Source organism: Schistocerca nitens, chromosome 6, assembly GCF_023898315.1.
Source record: "Schistocerca nitens isolate TAMUIC-IGC-003100 chromosome 6, iqSchNite1.1, whole genome shotgun sequence".
Classification (NCBI taxonomy): Eukaryota; Metazoa; Arthropoda; class Insecta; order Orthoptera; family Acrididae; genus Schistocerca; species Schistocerca nitens.
Window position 1 is genome coordinate 18,022,193 of NC_064619.1, and position 17,102 is coordinate 18,039,294.

General features: G+C 38.6%; 1 protein-coding gene across 2 annotated transcripts in view; it reads left to right on the plus strand.

Annotated features, from left to right (window-relative positions):
* Window positions 1-17,102, plus strand: part of LOC126262202 (optineurin) — a 125,613-nt gene that overhangs the window by 42,091 nt on the left and 66,420 nt on the right. For both annotated transcript variants that reach the window (XM_049958622.1, XM_049958621.1), the window contains exons 5-7: window positions 11,672-11,743; window positions 13,932-14,261; window positions 15,482-15,612. In XM_049958622.1, coding sequence (XP_049814579.1) covers window positions 11,672-11,743; window positions 13,932-14,261; window positions 15,482-15,612 — 533 coding nt within the window. The remainder of the gene's footprint in view (window positions 1-11,671; window positions 11,744-13,931; window positions 14,262-15,481; window positions 15,613-17,102) is intronic.

The window sequence follows — 17,102 nt, forward strand, 5'->3', positions numbered from 1 at the left end:
CAGATAAGCTACTATGAACAGCATAGTGAACACATTATTGTAGCCAAGATAGACACGAAGCCCACACCACCACAATAGTACAAGTTTATATGCCAACTAGCTCCACAGATGATGAAGAGACTGGAGAAATGTGTGATGAGGTAAAATAAATTATTCAGGTAGTTAAGGGAGACGATAATTTAATAGACATAGATGAACATCAACAAAAGCAAAACGAGGATAATGGAATGTAGTCAAATTAAATCGGGTGATGCTGAGGGGATTAGATTAGGAAATGAGACACTTAAAGTAGTAAAGGAGTTTTGCTATTTAGGGAGTAAAATAACTGATGATGGTCGAAGTAGAGAGGATATAAAATGTAGACTGGCAATGGCAAGGAAATCTTTTCTGAAGAAGAGAAATTTGTTAACATCGAGTATAGATTTAAGTGTCAGGAAGTCGTTTCTGAAAGTATTTGTATGGAGTGTAGCCATGTGTGGAAGTGAAACATGGACGATAACAAGTTTGGACAAGAAGAGAATAGAAGCTTTCGAAATGTGGTGCTACAGAAGAATGCTGAAGATAAGGTGGGTAGATCACGTAACTAATGAGGAGGTATTGAATAGGATTGGGGAGAAGAGAAGTTTGTGGCACAACTTGACTAGAAGAAGGGATCGGTTGGTAGGACATGTTTTGAGGCATCAAGGGATCACAAATTTAGCATTGGAGGGCAGCGTGGAGGGTAAAAATCGTAGAGGGAGACCAAGAGATCAATACACTAAGCAGATTCAGAAGGATGTAAGTTGCAGTAGGTAGTGGTAGATGAAGAAGCTTGCACAGGATAGAGTAGCATGGAGAGCTGCATCAAACCAGTCTCAGGACTGAGGACCACAACAACAACAACAGGGGGTTTGAATCGATAGTAGAAAAAGGAAGAGGAGGAGTAATAGTAGGTGAATATGGACTGAATAAAAGGAACGAAAGAGGTGCTGCCGGGTAGAATTTTGCACAGAGTATGGTTTAAGAATCATGAAATAAGGTTCTTTACCCAGAAAAGACCTGGAGACACCAGAAGGTTTCAGATTGATTATATAATGATGAGACAGAGGTTTCAGAACCAGATTTTAGATTGTAAGACATTTCCAGGGGCAGATGTGGGTTCTGACCGCAATTTATTGATAATGAAGTGTAAATTAAAACTGAAGAAACTGCTGAAGGTTAGGAATTTAAGGAGATGGAATCTGGTTAGACAGAAAGAAACAAAGGTTGTAGAGTGTTTCAGAGGGAGCATTAGCGAACGATTGACAAAAATGGAGAAAAGGAATACAGTAGAAGAAGACTGGTATCTTTGAGAGATGAAATAGAGAAGGCAGCAGAGGATCAAGTAGGTAAAAAGATGAGGACTACTAGAAATCCGTGGGTAACACAAGGTATACTGAATTTAAGTGATGAAAGGAGAAAATATAAAAATGCAGTAAAGGAAGCAGGTGAAACATTGAAAAATGAGATTGACAGGAAGTGCAAAATGTGTAAGCAGGAATGGCAAGAGGACACATGTAAGGATTTAGAAGCATATATCACTAGGTGAGAGATGATGCCACCTACAGGAAAATTAGAGAGACCGTTGGAGAAAAGAGAACCATCTGTGTGAATATAAAAAACTCAGATGGAAACTCAGCACTAAGCAGAGAAGGAAAACAGAAAGGTAGAAGGAGTATATAGAGGGTCTGTACATGGGAGATATATTTGAGGACAATATTATGGAAATGGAAGAGAGTGTAGATGAAGATGAGACGGGAGATATGATGAATTTGAAAGAGCACTGAAAGACCTAAGTTGAAACATGGTCCTGGGAATATAAAACATTTCGTTAGAACTGCTGACAGCCTTGGGAGAGCCAGTCATGACAAAACTCTTCCATCTGGTGAGCAAGATGTATGAGACAGGTGAAATACCCTCAGACTTCGAGAAGAATATAATAATTCCAATTCCAGAGAAAGCAGGCTCCGAAACATGGAAAAATTACCAAACTATCAGTTTAATAAGTCACAGTTGCAAAATACTAATACGAATTATTTGCAGAAAAATGGAAAAACTGGTAGAAGCCAACCTCTGGGAAGATCAGTTTGGATTCCGTAGAAATGTTGGAACACGTGAGGCAATAGTGACCCTGTTACTTACCTTAGAAAATAGATCCAGGAAAGGCACACCTATGTTTCTAGCATTTGCAGACATAGATAAAGCTTTTGACAATGTGGATTGGAATACTCTCTTTCAAATTCTGAAGGTGGCAGGGATCAAATACAGGGAGTGAAAGGCTATTTACAATTTGTACAGAACCAGATGGCAGTTATAAGAGTCGAGGGGGCGTGAAAGGGAAGCAGTGGTTAGGAAGGGAGTGAGATTGGGCTATAGGCTATCCTTGATGTTATTCAATCTGTATGTTGAGCAGGCAGTAAAGGAAACAAAAGAAAAATTTGGAATAGGAATTACAGTTCAGGGAGAAGAAATAAAAACTTTAGATTTGCCTCTGACATTGTAATTCTGTCAGAGACAGCAGAGGACTTGGAAGTGCAGCTGAATGGAATGGACAGTGTCTTGAAAGGAGGATATAAGATGAAGATCAACAAAAATAAAACGAGGATAATGGAATGTAATTGAATTAAATCAAGTTGTGCTGTGGAGGGAGTTAGATTAGGAAACGAGACACTTAAAATACTAGACGAGTTTTGCTATTTGGGCAGCAAAATAACTGATAGTGGTCGAAGTAGAGATGATATAAAATATAAACTGGCAGTTGTGAGAAAGATGTTTCTGAAGAAGAGAAATGTATTAACATTGAGGATAGGTTTAAGTGCTAGGAAGTCTTTTCTGGAAGTATTTGTATGGAGTGTAGCCGTGTATGAAAGTGAAACATGGACAGTTTAGACAAGAAGAGAATAGCAGCTTTTGAAATGTGCTTCTACTGAACAATGTTGAAGATAGATCAGTAGATCACGTAACTAACAAGGAGGTACTGAATAGAAATGGGGAGAAAAGAAATTTTTGGCACAACCTGACTAGAAGAAGGAATTGGTTGACAGGACATGTTCTGAGACATCAAGGGATCACCAGTTTAATACTGGAGGGAAGAGTGGAGGGTAAAAATCATAGATTGGAGACCAAGAAATGAATACAGTAAGCAGATTCAGAAGGATACAGGTTGCAGTAGTTACTCAAGAGATGAAGCAGCTTGTACAGGATAGAGTAGCATGGAAAGCTGCATCAAACCGGCCTTCGGACTGAAAAAGATGGCAATTGCTGCTGCTGCTGCTGCTGCTACTACCACTACCACTACCACTACCACTACCACTACCAGATGTATACCACAGTACTCTGATGAGTGGTTCTGACACAGACACAATAGGTTTCTGACACAACTCTGTAGGTAAATTCTACATTTATGTACAATGCTTTTCTACTTTTATAAAATGGCGGACAGTACATAAGTAGTTTTACTTTTATTTTTAGATCTGAAGATGATGTAAGCAGATCAAAACTAGTCATGTATTCAAAAATGTGTAAATTGGACTGAAAAATAAATGATATTATTTTATATTTTGACTAAAGTTCTGTCTTGATCACACCATTTATGTTTCAACGATATAGGTAACCGGTTTCGGTTATTTTTACATAACCATCATCAGACCGATGGCTCCCTAAGGATGGTAGGCGGAGCTCTCCTCAGCTGCTACGAAGTTAACTGATCGTAGCAGCTGAGGAGAGCTCCGCCTACCATCCTAAGGGAGCCATGGGTCTGATGATGGTTATGTAAAAATAACCGAAACCGGTTACCTATATCATTGAAACATAAATGGTGTGATCAAGACTGAACTTTAGTCAAAATATAATAATCTATTGATCACTGTTTACCAAAATTGTAGATATTATTTTAAATTTCATTATTTGATTTAGGATTTACAAATTTTTAGATGTTTAATAATAGTAATGGAACAAGGATGCAACAGCACCTGTGGAATGAAATCGACCAACCTGAGGTCTGCTCATGGGATTTTGCAAACTGGGAGATAATAGTAAAAGGGATTGACTTGTAGGTGAATTCATTGCATTAAACAGGGTGAGTCAAAAAGGACTTCACAACTTTGGAATGATATAGAAATTTATTAAGATTGTTGTTGTTGTGGTCTTCAGTCCTGAGACTGGTTTGATGCAGCTCTCCATGCTACTCTATCCTGTGCAAGCTTCTTCATCTACCAGTACCTACTGCAGCCTATATCCTTCTGAATCTGCTTAGTGTATTGATCTCTTGGTCTCCCTCTACGATTTTTACCCTCCACGCTGCCCTCCAGTACTAAATTGGTGATCCCTTGATGCCTCAGAACATGTCCTACCAACCGATCCCTTCTTCTTGTCAAGTTGTGCCACAAACTCCTCTTCTCCCCAATCCTATTCAATACCTCCTCATTAGTTATGTGATCTACCCATCTAATCTTCAGCATTCTCTTGTAGCACCACATTTCGAAAGCTTCTATTCTCTTCTTGTCTAAATTATTTATCGTCCATGTTTCACTTTCATACATGGCTACACTCCATGCAAATACTTTCAGAAACGACTTCCTGGCACTTAAATCAATACTCGATGTTAACAAATTTCTCTTCTTCAGAAACGCTTTCCTTGCCATTGCCAGTCTACATTTTATATCCTCTCTACTTCGACCATCATCAGTTATTTTGCTCCCCAAATAGTAAAACTCCTTTACTACTTTAAGTGTCTCATTTCCTAATCTAATTCCCCCCAGCTTCACCCGACTTAATTCGACTACATTCCATTATCCTCGTTTTGCTTTTGTTGATGTTCATCTTATATCCTCCTTTCAAGACACTGTCCATTCCGTTCAACTGCTCTTCCAAGTCCTTTGCTGTCTCTGACAGAATTACAATGTCATCGGCGAACCTCAAAGTTTTTACTTCTTCTCCATGAATTTTAATACCTACTCCGAATTTTTCTTTTGTTTCCTTTACTGCTTGCTCAATATACAGATTGAATAACATTGGGGAGAGGCTACAACCCTGTCTCACTCCCTTCCCAACCACTGCTTCCCTTTCATGCCCCTCGACTCTTACAACTGCCATCTGGTTTCTGTACAAATTGTAAATAGGCTTTCGCTCCCTGTATTTGACCCCTGCCACCTTCAGAATTTGAAAGAGAGTATTCCAGCCAACATTGTGAAAAGCTTTCTCTAAGTCTACAAATGCTAGAACCGTAGGTTTGCCTTTCCTTAATCTTTCTTCTAAGATAAGTCGTAGGGTCAGTATTGCCTCACGTATTCTATCATTTCTCCGGAATCCAAATTGATCTTCCCCGAGGTCGGCTTCTACCAGTTTTTCCATTGATCTGTAAAGAATTCGCATTAGTATTGTGCAGCTGTGACTTATTAAACTGATAGTTCGGTAATTTTCACATCTGTCAACACCTGCTTTCTTTGGGATTGGAATTATTATATTCTTCTTGAAGTCTGAGGATATTTTGCCTGTCTCATACATGTTGCTCACCAGATGGTAGAGTTTTGTCATGACTGGCTCTCCCAAGGCCATCAATAGTTCTAATGGAATGTTGTCTACTCCTGGGGCCTTGTTTCGACTCAGGTCTTTCAGTGCTCTGTCAAACTCTTCACGCAGTATCTTATCTCCCATTTCATCTTCATCTACCTCGTCTTCCACTTCCATAATATTGTCCTCAAGAACATCGCTCCTGTATAGACCCCCTATATACATCTTCCACCTTTCTGCTTTCCCTTCTTTGCTTAGAACTGGGTTTCCATCTGAGCTCTTGATATTCATGCAAGTGGTTCTCTTTTCTCCAAAGGTCTCTTTAATTTTCCTGTAGGCAGTACCTATCTTACCCCTCGTGAGATAAGCCTCTACATCCTTACATCTGTCCTCTAGCCATCCCTGCTTAGCCATTTTGCACTTCCTGTCGATCTCATTTTTGAGACGTTTGTATTCCTTTTTGCCTGCTTCATTTACTGCATTTTTGTATTTTCCCCTTTCATTAATTAAATTCAGTATCTCTTCCGTTACCCAAGGATTTCTACTAACCCTTGTCTTTTTACCTACTTGATCCTCTGCTGCCTTCACTATTTCATTCCTCAAAGCTACTCATTCTTCTCCTACTGTATTTCTTTCCCCCATTCCTGTCAGTTGTTCCCTTATGCTCTCCCTGAAACACGGTACAACCTCTGGTTTTTTTCAGTTTATCCAGGTTCCATCTCCTTAAATTCCCACCTTTTTGCAGTTTCTTCAGTTTTAATCTACAGTTCATAACCAATAGATTGTTGTCAGAGTCTACATCTACCCCTGGAAATGTCTTACAACATAAAACCTGGTTCCTAAATCTCTGTCTTACCATTATATAATCTGATACCTTCTAGTATCTCCAGGATCCTTCCATGTATACAGCCTTCTTTTATGATTCTTGAACTAAGTGTTAGCTATGATTAAGTTGTGCTCTGTGCAAAATTCTACCAGACAGCTTCCTCTTTCATTCCTTACCCCCAATACATATTCACCTATGTTTCCTACTCTCCCTTTTCCTACTCTCGAATTCCAGTCACCCATGACTATTAAATTTTTGTCTCCCTTCACTACCTGAATAATTTCTTTTATCTCATCATACATTTCATCAACTACTTCATCATCTGCAGAGCTAGTTGGCATATAAACTTGTACTACTGTAGTAGGCGTGGGCTTCGTGTCTATCTTGGCCACAATAATGCGTTCACTATGCTGTTTGTAGTAGCTTACCTGCACTCCTCTATTTTTTTTATTCATTATGAAACCTACTCCCCCATTACCCCTATTTGATTTTGTATTTATAAACCTGTATTCACCTGACCAAAAGTTTTGTTCCTCCTGCCACCAAACTTCACTTATTAAGATAAATTACAGAATTGCAAGATGTGTCATTTTGTAGCAAAAACTGAAGTTTCCCATAAAAGTGTCAAGTTTTTTTTTGGTTCGATGTGTCTACAATTTGTGATGTGTCAAACATCCCACCAGTAGTCAATTTCTTCCATCACTTGTAGCAAATCAGGCATAACTTGTGCAGCGGCAGAGTAGATTCAGTTTTTCAGATAAATTAAATTGTTTGGTACAGGAGGAACATGCGCACAGCCTTTAATGAAACCTCAGAGAAAGAAATCAAGTGGTGTCAAGTCCGGGGTGCGAGGTGGCCATGTGATTGGCCCTTTACAGCCAGTCCACCAACCTGGGAAACCATTACCAAGGAAACCTTCAACTTCCATGAGGAAACGGGATGTTGCACCATCTTGCTGGTAGTAAATCATCCCGTCTTGGTCATCTTCATCGATCTGTGGAATTAAGAAGTTTTCAAGCATATCCAGATACACAGTACCCCTGACAGTTTTCTCGAAGAAGAAGAAGAAGAAGAAGAAGAAGAAGAAGAAAGGGCTGTACACTTTCAGTTTGCTAAGGGCTCAAAACATATTATCTTTGTAACTCTTCAGGCTTTCCCGGCGATCTAATGACATCTTGGGTTGTCGGGTGTTCTGCCGGATATCAGCGTCGTACTTGCACGATATTTCGGTCACGTAGCTCGTAACCTTCATCAGGTGCGACCTGAGACTGTCTCAGGTCGCACCTGATGAAGGTTACGAGCTACGTGACCGAAATATCGTGCAAGTACGACGCTGATATCCGGCAGAACACCCGACAACCCAAGATGTTATTATCTTTGTGGTTGTCACAAAGGTGTTCCAGGGTTGCATGTGGATTTTTGCTGTCCCATGATCTGCAGTTGTGGGTGTCCACCATGCCACTGATATTAATTGTTGACTCATTGCTGAAGATTGCTGTGTAACGAATGTCTCGTTGTCCTGTATCTGATGCAACTTTCCACACACAATTCCCTGTGAGCAACCTTATCTGTGTCACTAATGTTCTCTGCCATTGTGAATCTGTATGGTTGCAAGTGTAAATGTCTACACAGTACTTGCCAGTTTTTTGAGGATTGCCAGTCTCACAAGATGCATGTCACAGTGATTTTTGTGGGATGTGGGCAAAGCTGTCCCTAACCTGTTAGGCGTAACCGCCAACACGTAGGTGATCTGGTGATACATCATGTCACAATTAACTACCCGTCTCAACAAAGTTTTTGTGCAAAGAGTAAATTGTAGGCCTGCTTGTTGGTTCTTTAGCATATTCGGTGTTGAAATTTTGTTGAACAGTTTTGCAGAATTCATATCATTCCAAAGTTGTAAAGCATTTTTGAGTAACCCCAAATATTACATTAGTGAAGAAAAGGCTTGTTCAGAGTATTACATACAAGGGAAATATTAATTTTAATACTTCCGTGAAAGACTAACACAATGCAGTTAAAAAGTACAACCCACAAACCACTGTTTAATAGCTGTAGTATCTGAAGTGTTATGTTCCCCTACTTTACCCTCCTTTTTTTAATATAGTCCATCGGTCTTTCTGTTGATTAAAGATTCACATATAAGAAGAGTAAACTGCAGCTTTAAAACTATAAATGATATGTCAGTGATGTAACTTGAACCTGATTATGTTGGCACTGTGGAAGTATTGTCCCCCCTCCAACTGTAACAATAACATCCATACACCAACTTAATTCATCCCGCACCCAGTGAAAGGCATCTTGCATGACCAAGTTCACCACAGCTGTGAAGGCATTTTAATTAAGTCAACATTGTTGGCAGAGATGGCAAATAAATGACTTCTTTTACAAACACCCGTTGGGGAAAAAAAGTTGCATGACGCACTCTGATGTTTAGCACAGAAACACTAAATCTGCTTCTGCCAAGTAACCTATGGGTTGTGAGGTAAATGTTCATAGCCAAATTTTAGAACATCTTATTGTCAGAGGGGTGGACCTCATTCTGTTCAAAAATGAAGTTTGTAAATCTTCATTGACATGAGAAGTAGTGGGGTAGTAACGCAGCATTACAGATAAATTACTTAAATGACAGTGGTTATGTCAACAAAAATTAATAAAAAGAGAAGTTCGCTAACCTTCCTTAATAATGTGGTGCAAAACACTTTCACCATTTCAAGCTCAAATGTTGTGTAGGGATTCCACACCCTCCACTGCAAGCTGGACTTGGGAGGAGAGGGGGCTGTCATACTTCTACTACATTATTACAGTTACTTACCTTTTGATATTTTCTTTCCTTCCTTTTGCTTTTTACATGGCCCTCTGCCTCAGATGATGGTGCAAAGATCAAATTAGTAGTCCATCCTTCTTCTGCTGGAAAACTTTATTGATTATAAAAGGAAAAAAAAAGGGATTGGTGACATCCATGTTCAGTTCCTTCCAATCTCTCCAAAATTCGTTCATTTAATATAAATGTCAAGAATATTGTACAATATGCTTCAAACAGATGTGTGAGTAAAGTTGTGGGAGTTGGAAAAAACTCGCCCTGCTTCTGTGGTACTGTTAGAAACTTCTTACAAAGGCAAGTAAAGCTTTGTCTTGTGTGAGTAAATGCCAGTAAGAAGTTAAGCAGAGATTTAAAACATAATGACCAAATAAAAGTAGTTTTATGAAAGGCAGTAGCCTCTATGAGATTAATTGGAAGAACTCTAAAGGTGTATAATTCACCCCGGATCAGGTAGCTTACAAAACCGTCATTTGACAAATTCTTGGGTATTGCTTGTCAGTCTGGGAGCCTTTCCAAGTAGAATCAACTGAGGACAAGGAAAAGAGCAAAGGAAGGCCAGTCTGTTTCATCACAGTTAGTAGGTGAAAGTGCAGCGCACAGATGCTCATCCGACTCCTTTGCCAGTTGCTACAATAGAGGTGTTGTTCATTGTGTAGAGATTTGTAGTTCTGAGAACACATATGCCAATAAGATTTAAGCAGTGTACCACTTCCTCCAAAATACATCTTGCAGAATGATCATGCTGCTAAAAGTCAGTGAAATTCAACCTCATATGGAATCTTACTGACTGTTGTTTTTCCTGCATACCATTGACATACATAACAAGAAAGAGACAAAATTATGGTGGTATGTAAAGTGCCTTCCACCAAGCATTGTAACAGGACTTACAGAGTATAGGTTTAATCAAACATTGTAAAGTTAAGGATGTAATAACAACAATATTAGGAAAAGGATAGATTATTACTCACCACATAGAGTGGCTGTTGAGACACAGACAGACACGATGAAAAGATTGCTAAACCATTTAAGCTTTTGGACAAAAACGTCCTCCATCAGAAATAGAAAACACAAGTACTCATGTAAACGTAACTCACATACACATGGCCACAGTGGCCAGAGACAATGGCCTTGTCTGTGCGAGTTGTGTTTGTGTGAATGCCTGTTTTGTATTTCCGAAGGAGGATTTGTTTGTTTAAAAGCGTAGTTAGTTAGTTTCATGGATAATTTTGCACAATAAATCATGATGTGGAATGAGTGATTTTACATTCACATTGCAAATTAATTTGTAAATATGGCTAAACACTGAACATTTAAAAGGCAGAGGAGGCATCAGTAATTCCTGTCCACTGTCTTTTACACGTTACAATAATAGAAATTCTTCCATGTAATAGAAGTTGTCAAGGACTAACTTTTCAGATTGTTTTCAAATTTTACTTTGCTGTCTGTCAGACATTTTATGTCACTGGATAAGTGATAAAAAACTTTTGTTGCATGATTGTGCACCCCTTTTTGTGCTAAAGACAACCTTAATGTGGAGTAATGATGAATGTCACTTTTCTTTTGGTATTGTAATTATGTACATCATTGTGCCTTTGGAAATGTAGTGAATTATTTACAACAAACTTAATGAGGGAATAAATATATTGTAAAGCAGTAGTCAGAATGTCAACTCCCTAAACAGGTGTCTTCAAGACGATCATGGGTGACCACCACATCACATATTATTCTTACAGCACATTTGTGAGCAATGAAAGCCTTCTTTCTTAAAGATTAGTTACCCCAGAACATTATTCCATATGACATTATTGAATGAAAATATGCAAAATATATCAGCATAGTGATTTGTCTCTCCCAAAGGTATGCAATGATTCTAAATGCAAATGTGGCAGAACTTAACTTGTAAGCAACAAGAGGAGACCACAACATTAGGATCACAGATCTACTTCAGGTTTTTTACAGCTTCAGTACTCTTATTAAGTCAATGTAATGTGCAAGTAGTAAGGCGTTACTACTTTGATAATTTCAAAAAAATTGTAAAAGAAGTTTACACTTGAGTGTATACTGGTGCATTGCTGCTCTGAGATCAGTATGGTGGCAGTTGAGTGTTAACTAACAACAAGTAAACAACAAAACATACAAAGTTTTCCTGAAAATGTATACATGTTGTGATTTGAGAATAAGGCCCATTTCTTGAAGAAGATGATCACAGTGTTCTAGTTAATACTTCATTTGCATTTCTCTCTCTCTCTCTATCTATCTAAAGCATTTCCATCCTTGTTACAAGGTATGCACACTTTTCATAGTCTAGTTGTCTCTGCAGTTTTGTGGTCCTGGGCATGTTACTTGTTGAGTTATTGAGGTGGTGCTGGTGTGTGTGTGTGTGTGTGTGAGAGAGAGAGAGAGAGAGAGAGAGAGAGCTAAGTGATGTGTATCTTCTACTTCTTTATCTTGCTATGAATGGAATATTTATGAGTGTTTTATTTACATTTCAGTTGATTGCAGAAAACAAGGAGCTAAAACGTTACATTGAGGAATCAAAACGAGGAAGTGACCATGAATTGCAGGTAGGCAGGCACATTAGATTTCTATTTTTATGTGCCATAATGGCTGAAGCAGTTACCTGACTTTGATGTTATTGTATGATATCCCAGATAATTGAGCAGAAGAATGCAGCTCCCCTCCCCCATCCTCTGTGTGTGTGTGTGTGTGTGTGTGTGTGTGTGTGTGTGTGTGTGTGTGGGCGCGCGCGCGCGCGGGCGCGCGCTCGCGGGCGCGCGCTCGCGCGCGCGTGTCCTATAATAGTTAGCTTTCAAAAGCTTAGCAATATTTTCAATCTTGTAAACATAGGCTTCTGCAGTAATTGTCACAATCATTAAAAGTTTATTGATTGGCGACTCCATGTTGTCAGTCTATGTGATCGCCGTAAGCTTAGTGACAACAGTGCATCCCAATTTAAGTTATACAATATAGCACTGAAGATGGTCACTCAGTGACAGAAAATCGATTTTGCAATAGTAAAAAATATACGACCAATGCTGTCTCTTTTTTTCAAGTAAATAATTAAAAGTCTACAGGGTATGTAACTGGATTGTCAATATGTAAAATTCTCCAAAGTTTCTGCCACTGCTGCAAATAAGCTTCCCCAGTACTTTGCTTACTGCTGAATGAGAAAAACTTTTTATATTATATAGTGGTGGAAGAGGGCTGTTATTGTAATCTGGTACGGTATTTGAGAACAAGGAGGGTGGGTGTTAGACGTCCTTTATTGATGTTTGCCACATTTCTTGTATCTGCTGGAAAGAGATGTGCTTGATCGGTGTTTGCTTTATTTCTTGCCACTGTTGGAAATGGGCAAATGAGAAATGGATGGCTGTTCTGGTGTAGTGTTATTAACTGGCTGAGGTATGTAGCTACACCTGCTTTGGCCTCGAGCGTGCGTGCGTGCGTGTGTGTGTGTGTGTGTGTGTGTGTGTGTGTGTGTTGCTATGCAAGAGCTATCATTCTATAGTACTGTTACTGCCAGCAGCCAAGACACTGGAAATCTGTACCCATCCTCTCTATCCATGTTTGCGGGTCACTTGGCTATTTCTATTGCCTCACTAATCTTCCTCGTCAAGGACTAATTAGAAAATGATATTGCACAGTTCACAGCCACATAAACAAGACTAAAAATCCTTCAGAGCTATCTGAACATGAAAGATGTGTTTGTCTAAGACAACACATCGAGTCGATGGTGACAGAACATGAAGATGAGAGCGTCAGACAGCTATTATTATGAGAAGCCTGTGCACTGCTGTAACAAACACTTAACTTGAGAAGGAAGATTAGAGAGGTGATACAAATATCCAAGCAACCCACCAAGATGAATAGAGAGGACAGGTACAGAATTCAAGCATTTTGTCTGCCAGCTTTAACAATGCTAAAGCACAACTGCTCTCGCAAAGCACCACACGCAGGCTCGTAGGAGGCTGCAGTGGCCGTAGGCATACAGAGCACTGGCCCACCTCAGCTGGCACTTGGCAGCAAGTAAACAGCGCTATGCCACAGCTGCCATCAATTTCTCATTCACCTATTTCCACCAGTGGCAAGAAATAAAGCAAACACCAATCAAAGGATGTCTTAACACCCCTCCTCATCCTCAATACCCTATCAGATTAGGATAACAGCCTCTTCCACCAGAAATTACAGTTTTTCTCATTCAGTATATAAGAACTACAGCTTTTTTCCTCATTCAGCAGTCAGAAAAACATATTGAGGAAGGTTGTTTGCAAAAGTGGTCAGAACGTCGGAGAATTTTACATACTGACAGTATGAACATGTTTTTTATCGACTTCTCCACTGGATGTTTAATACGTATGAGACAGGTGAAACACCCTCAGACATCAAAAAGAATGTAATAATTCCAATTCCAAAGAAAGCAGTGAATTCTTGTTAAGGCAGTTACATCTTTATTTCATCATGGCATCTGCACTCAGTTTTATGTATTTTCTTTTCAGTTCATCAGTTGATTTGTGACCAAAAATGTGTTTCTTGCTCATTTTCTAATTAAGACAAGTGGGTTCCAAGTACTTTGCAATGTTTACCTTTTAAAATGAAATTAGATTGTTTTTGAGCCAATGAGTATTTTTTTTTTTCTTCGTGTACAGCTTTACATCAGTGCCTCATTTTTTCATTGACTGATTATTCAAGAATTTTTTGGGCTTTTGTTTGATGTGTTTTTTGACAGTGATTTTGTGTTTTACTGCATTTTAGCTGGAAGCTGAAAATGCTGAGCTTAAGAAAAAGACAGCAGAATTGGAGAAAATGCTGGCAGCATCAAGTGCAAAGGGAGAAAAAACAGAATGTGGAACACCAAGTAAGAAAGAACTAGAGTTGAGCAGTCTTGTAGAGCAGTTGAATAAACAACTTGAAGCAGCAGAAAGATCAAAACGGCAGCTAATAATGGACAATGAGCGTCTGAGTGCCCAAAAAAGTCGATTAGAGAAAGAAATGGATAATATAAAGGCTGATCTAGAAGAGCTGAAGGTGAACTGTCATAAGTTAGAATTGGAAAGAGAAGAGCTGCTCTCCAGATCAAATCATGTAAGTACTGTTATCAGCATCGTGTCACTTCAACAAGATATTCTAAAATCAGTAATGGAAGTAAAGGATTGAAATAGTAGGTTGGACAAAATGTCATTAGGCTAGTTAATGTACAATACTTCCCCATAGAGGAATGATGTATGGAGCTTATAGAAACATGTAACAGGAAACACCATTCACACTAGCTATTGAGCTCTTGATGTTTTCCTAGCAAAAGTACACACACACACACACACACACACACACACACACACACACACAAATGCACACTCCCATGATAATGGTGTGCACTTCCTTGCACGCACGCATGCGCTTGCTCTCACTCACACAGTTTTGAGGAACAAGAGAATGACACACCAGGCAATGAAAACAGATGCACATGTACCTGGAGAAATACCGATCTAAAAGGGTACTTGGGGCCAAAAGGAAAATAAGTAATTGTTGATTTTGTATGGTCATAATGCACCCACCCTTGAGTAAGAAACAATTTACTGTAAAAATTTAATTTTTGATTGCCATATACCTACAGAATGAGTATAATATCAAAATGAATCACATACACAAATAATTGGGAGTACATGATATTTTGATTGTGACCGGTTAATAGAAGAAAATCTACCAATCATTATTAGTATGTATTGAAAATAGAAGCACAACATACAGCAGTAATTATTTGCCCTTTCTCACATTTCTAACATTGCACTTTACAAAGCAAATCAGTTGTGCATTTTGTTGGGGCTTTATATCTGTACAAAATATTCCCCTACCGTTTTCTCTTTACAAAGACATCAATTTTTGCATTATTTGAGAAAAACGTCATCCTTTTTTTACAATTGTAACTGTGTTGAGTGTTGCATTGAGCTACAGAATTATATAAACAAAATTTTCGGTTGACCTTCTGAACATCTGAGTCAGTTTATTTTATTCATTGTCACTTACTCGTATAATGTTTTTTGAAATGCCATTCCATCCCCTGAGCAGAAGCAATAACAAGAGTCGTTGTCTCTAGTAATCAGTGATTTTCTAGGTGCAACAGAGTGAGAAACATGGGTGGAAAGATGAAGACTGCAGCGAATTGGAGACAGTAAATTTTGATCTTTAATTGGGTTGTTCAAATTGGGTTGTTCAAATGATAGTAAATTTTATTCTTTAGTTGTTTGCCAATCATAATTTCGCCATTATGTATGTTCAAATTATATCTGAATTATTTCTGATTTCAGCTTGATGAGAGCTCTGCCTCTCCTCAGTTGGATGTGCAAAGTAATGAAGAGACTGATTTTGCTACCAGCATGAAAAATTATGAGAGACATCTACAGCAAATCAATACAAACCTAGATGAGAAGACTGAAAGGTATTTCAAATTAGTGAACTATCTTCACATTTGCAAATCAGTGTAGATGTGTATCTTTTTAACAAAGGTGACTCCACTTTTATCTCGTACTCTTGAAGAGAAAATTGCTGCCACCGATTGTTCAGATGTGGTGATAACATATTGTATTGTCCAGTGTGTTGTTAAAAATTAGAAGTATCTCCAAAACATCCAAATACAACAATTTAGTCTGTTGATATTAGTTAACTGGAATAAAATATTTCAATATTTTGCAAAGAAACAGACAAATCTAGAAAATTATAGGCTTTCCATGGACGGATTCTTCTTCAAGTTTCATAGCTGCTCTGACACACATTTTAATTACATGTTAAAGTTCTTGTCTCTGTGATGTGCAATAATACTACAACAATGTAAATTTGAGAATGGTAAAAACGGAAAAAGAAAAAAAAATAAAAATGAAGAGCAGCAACCACTCACATGCAGACAAGTGATGGCTGAAAGAGAGCCCCTCTAAAAACAAAATAAGAAAACCCATTACCTTTTGGACATAACCATTTTTTATTCTAATATCAGTACAAAAATTCATTCTACACACACACACACACACACACACACACACACCAGAGAGAGCAAATGAGAGAGAGTATAATGGGAAGAAAGGGATAGAAGATAAGGGGTTGGAAAGAGAATGGGCCCAGGAGACTGCAAATGGGTTACTGAAGGACAGTTCTCGCCTTCACAATTGAGAGGTGCTGGTGCCGTTCGAGGGTGTGTTTAAAATGGCTAGAGTACTAAAGCAACTGTTAAATTCATTGGTGTATTTGTTTGCAGCACTTACAACAACTTGGTGGTCCCGCTTTTTGTATATTTTGCAAGTGACGATGCACGCTTTCTAATCAAAGCAGTGTGAAAATCTTCTGTACCGTATGCTTTCCTCTGCTGGTAAGGTTGTGAAACTAATGACAGCAAATAACAGCGTAACAGAAACACGAAGGCTGTTTCATTCTCGGTTCAAAAACAAAATTGCGAATGAAGGTGGGCAAAAGATCATAAAGATATGTCTTTCTGTAAAAAGATCCATGTGCAAAGTATACAGGAACTACCACCATCATATCTTAGCAAAGGATCTAGCCGAGAACCTCAGAAAATGCTGGTCCTGTGTAAAATAGCTAAGTGCTTCAATGCCTTTTATCCCATCACTTATTTGCCAATCTTGTGGGGCAATAGAAGATAGCAAAAGGAAAGCTGAAGTTCTAAATTAAGCCATTAAGAAATCATTCCTGCAGGAGGATTGTACAAATACACAACATTGCACAGACTGCAGTATGGATACATTCATGACATATAGAAGCAGCTGAAAGAGTCTAAGACAAATAAGTCACCAGGACCAGATGGAAGCCCAATTTTGTTTTACAAAGAGGACTCTACATCATTGGCCCCATCATCTTTTGTGAGTGTATAATATAGCACAAAGTCCCAAGCAAATGGAGAAAAGTGCAGGTGACATGTGT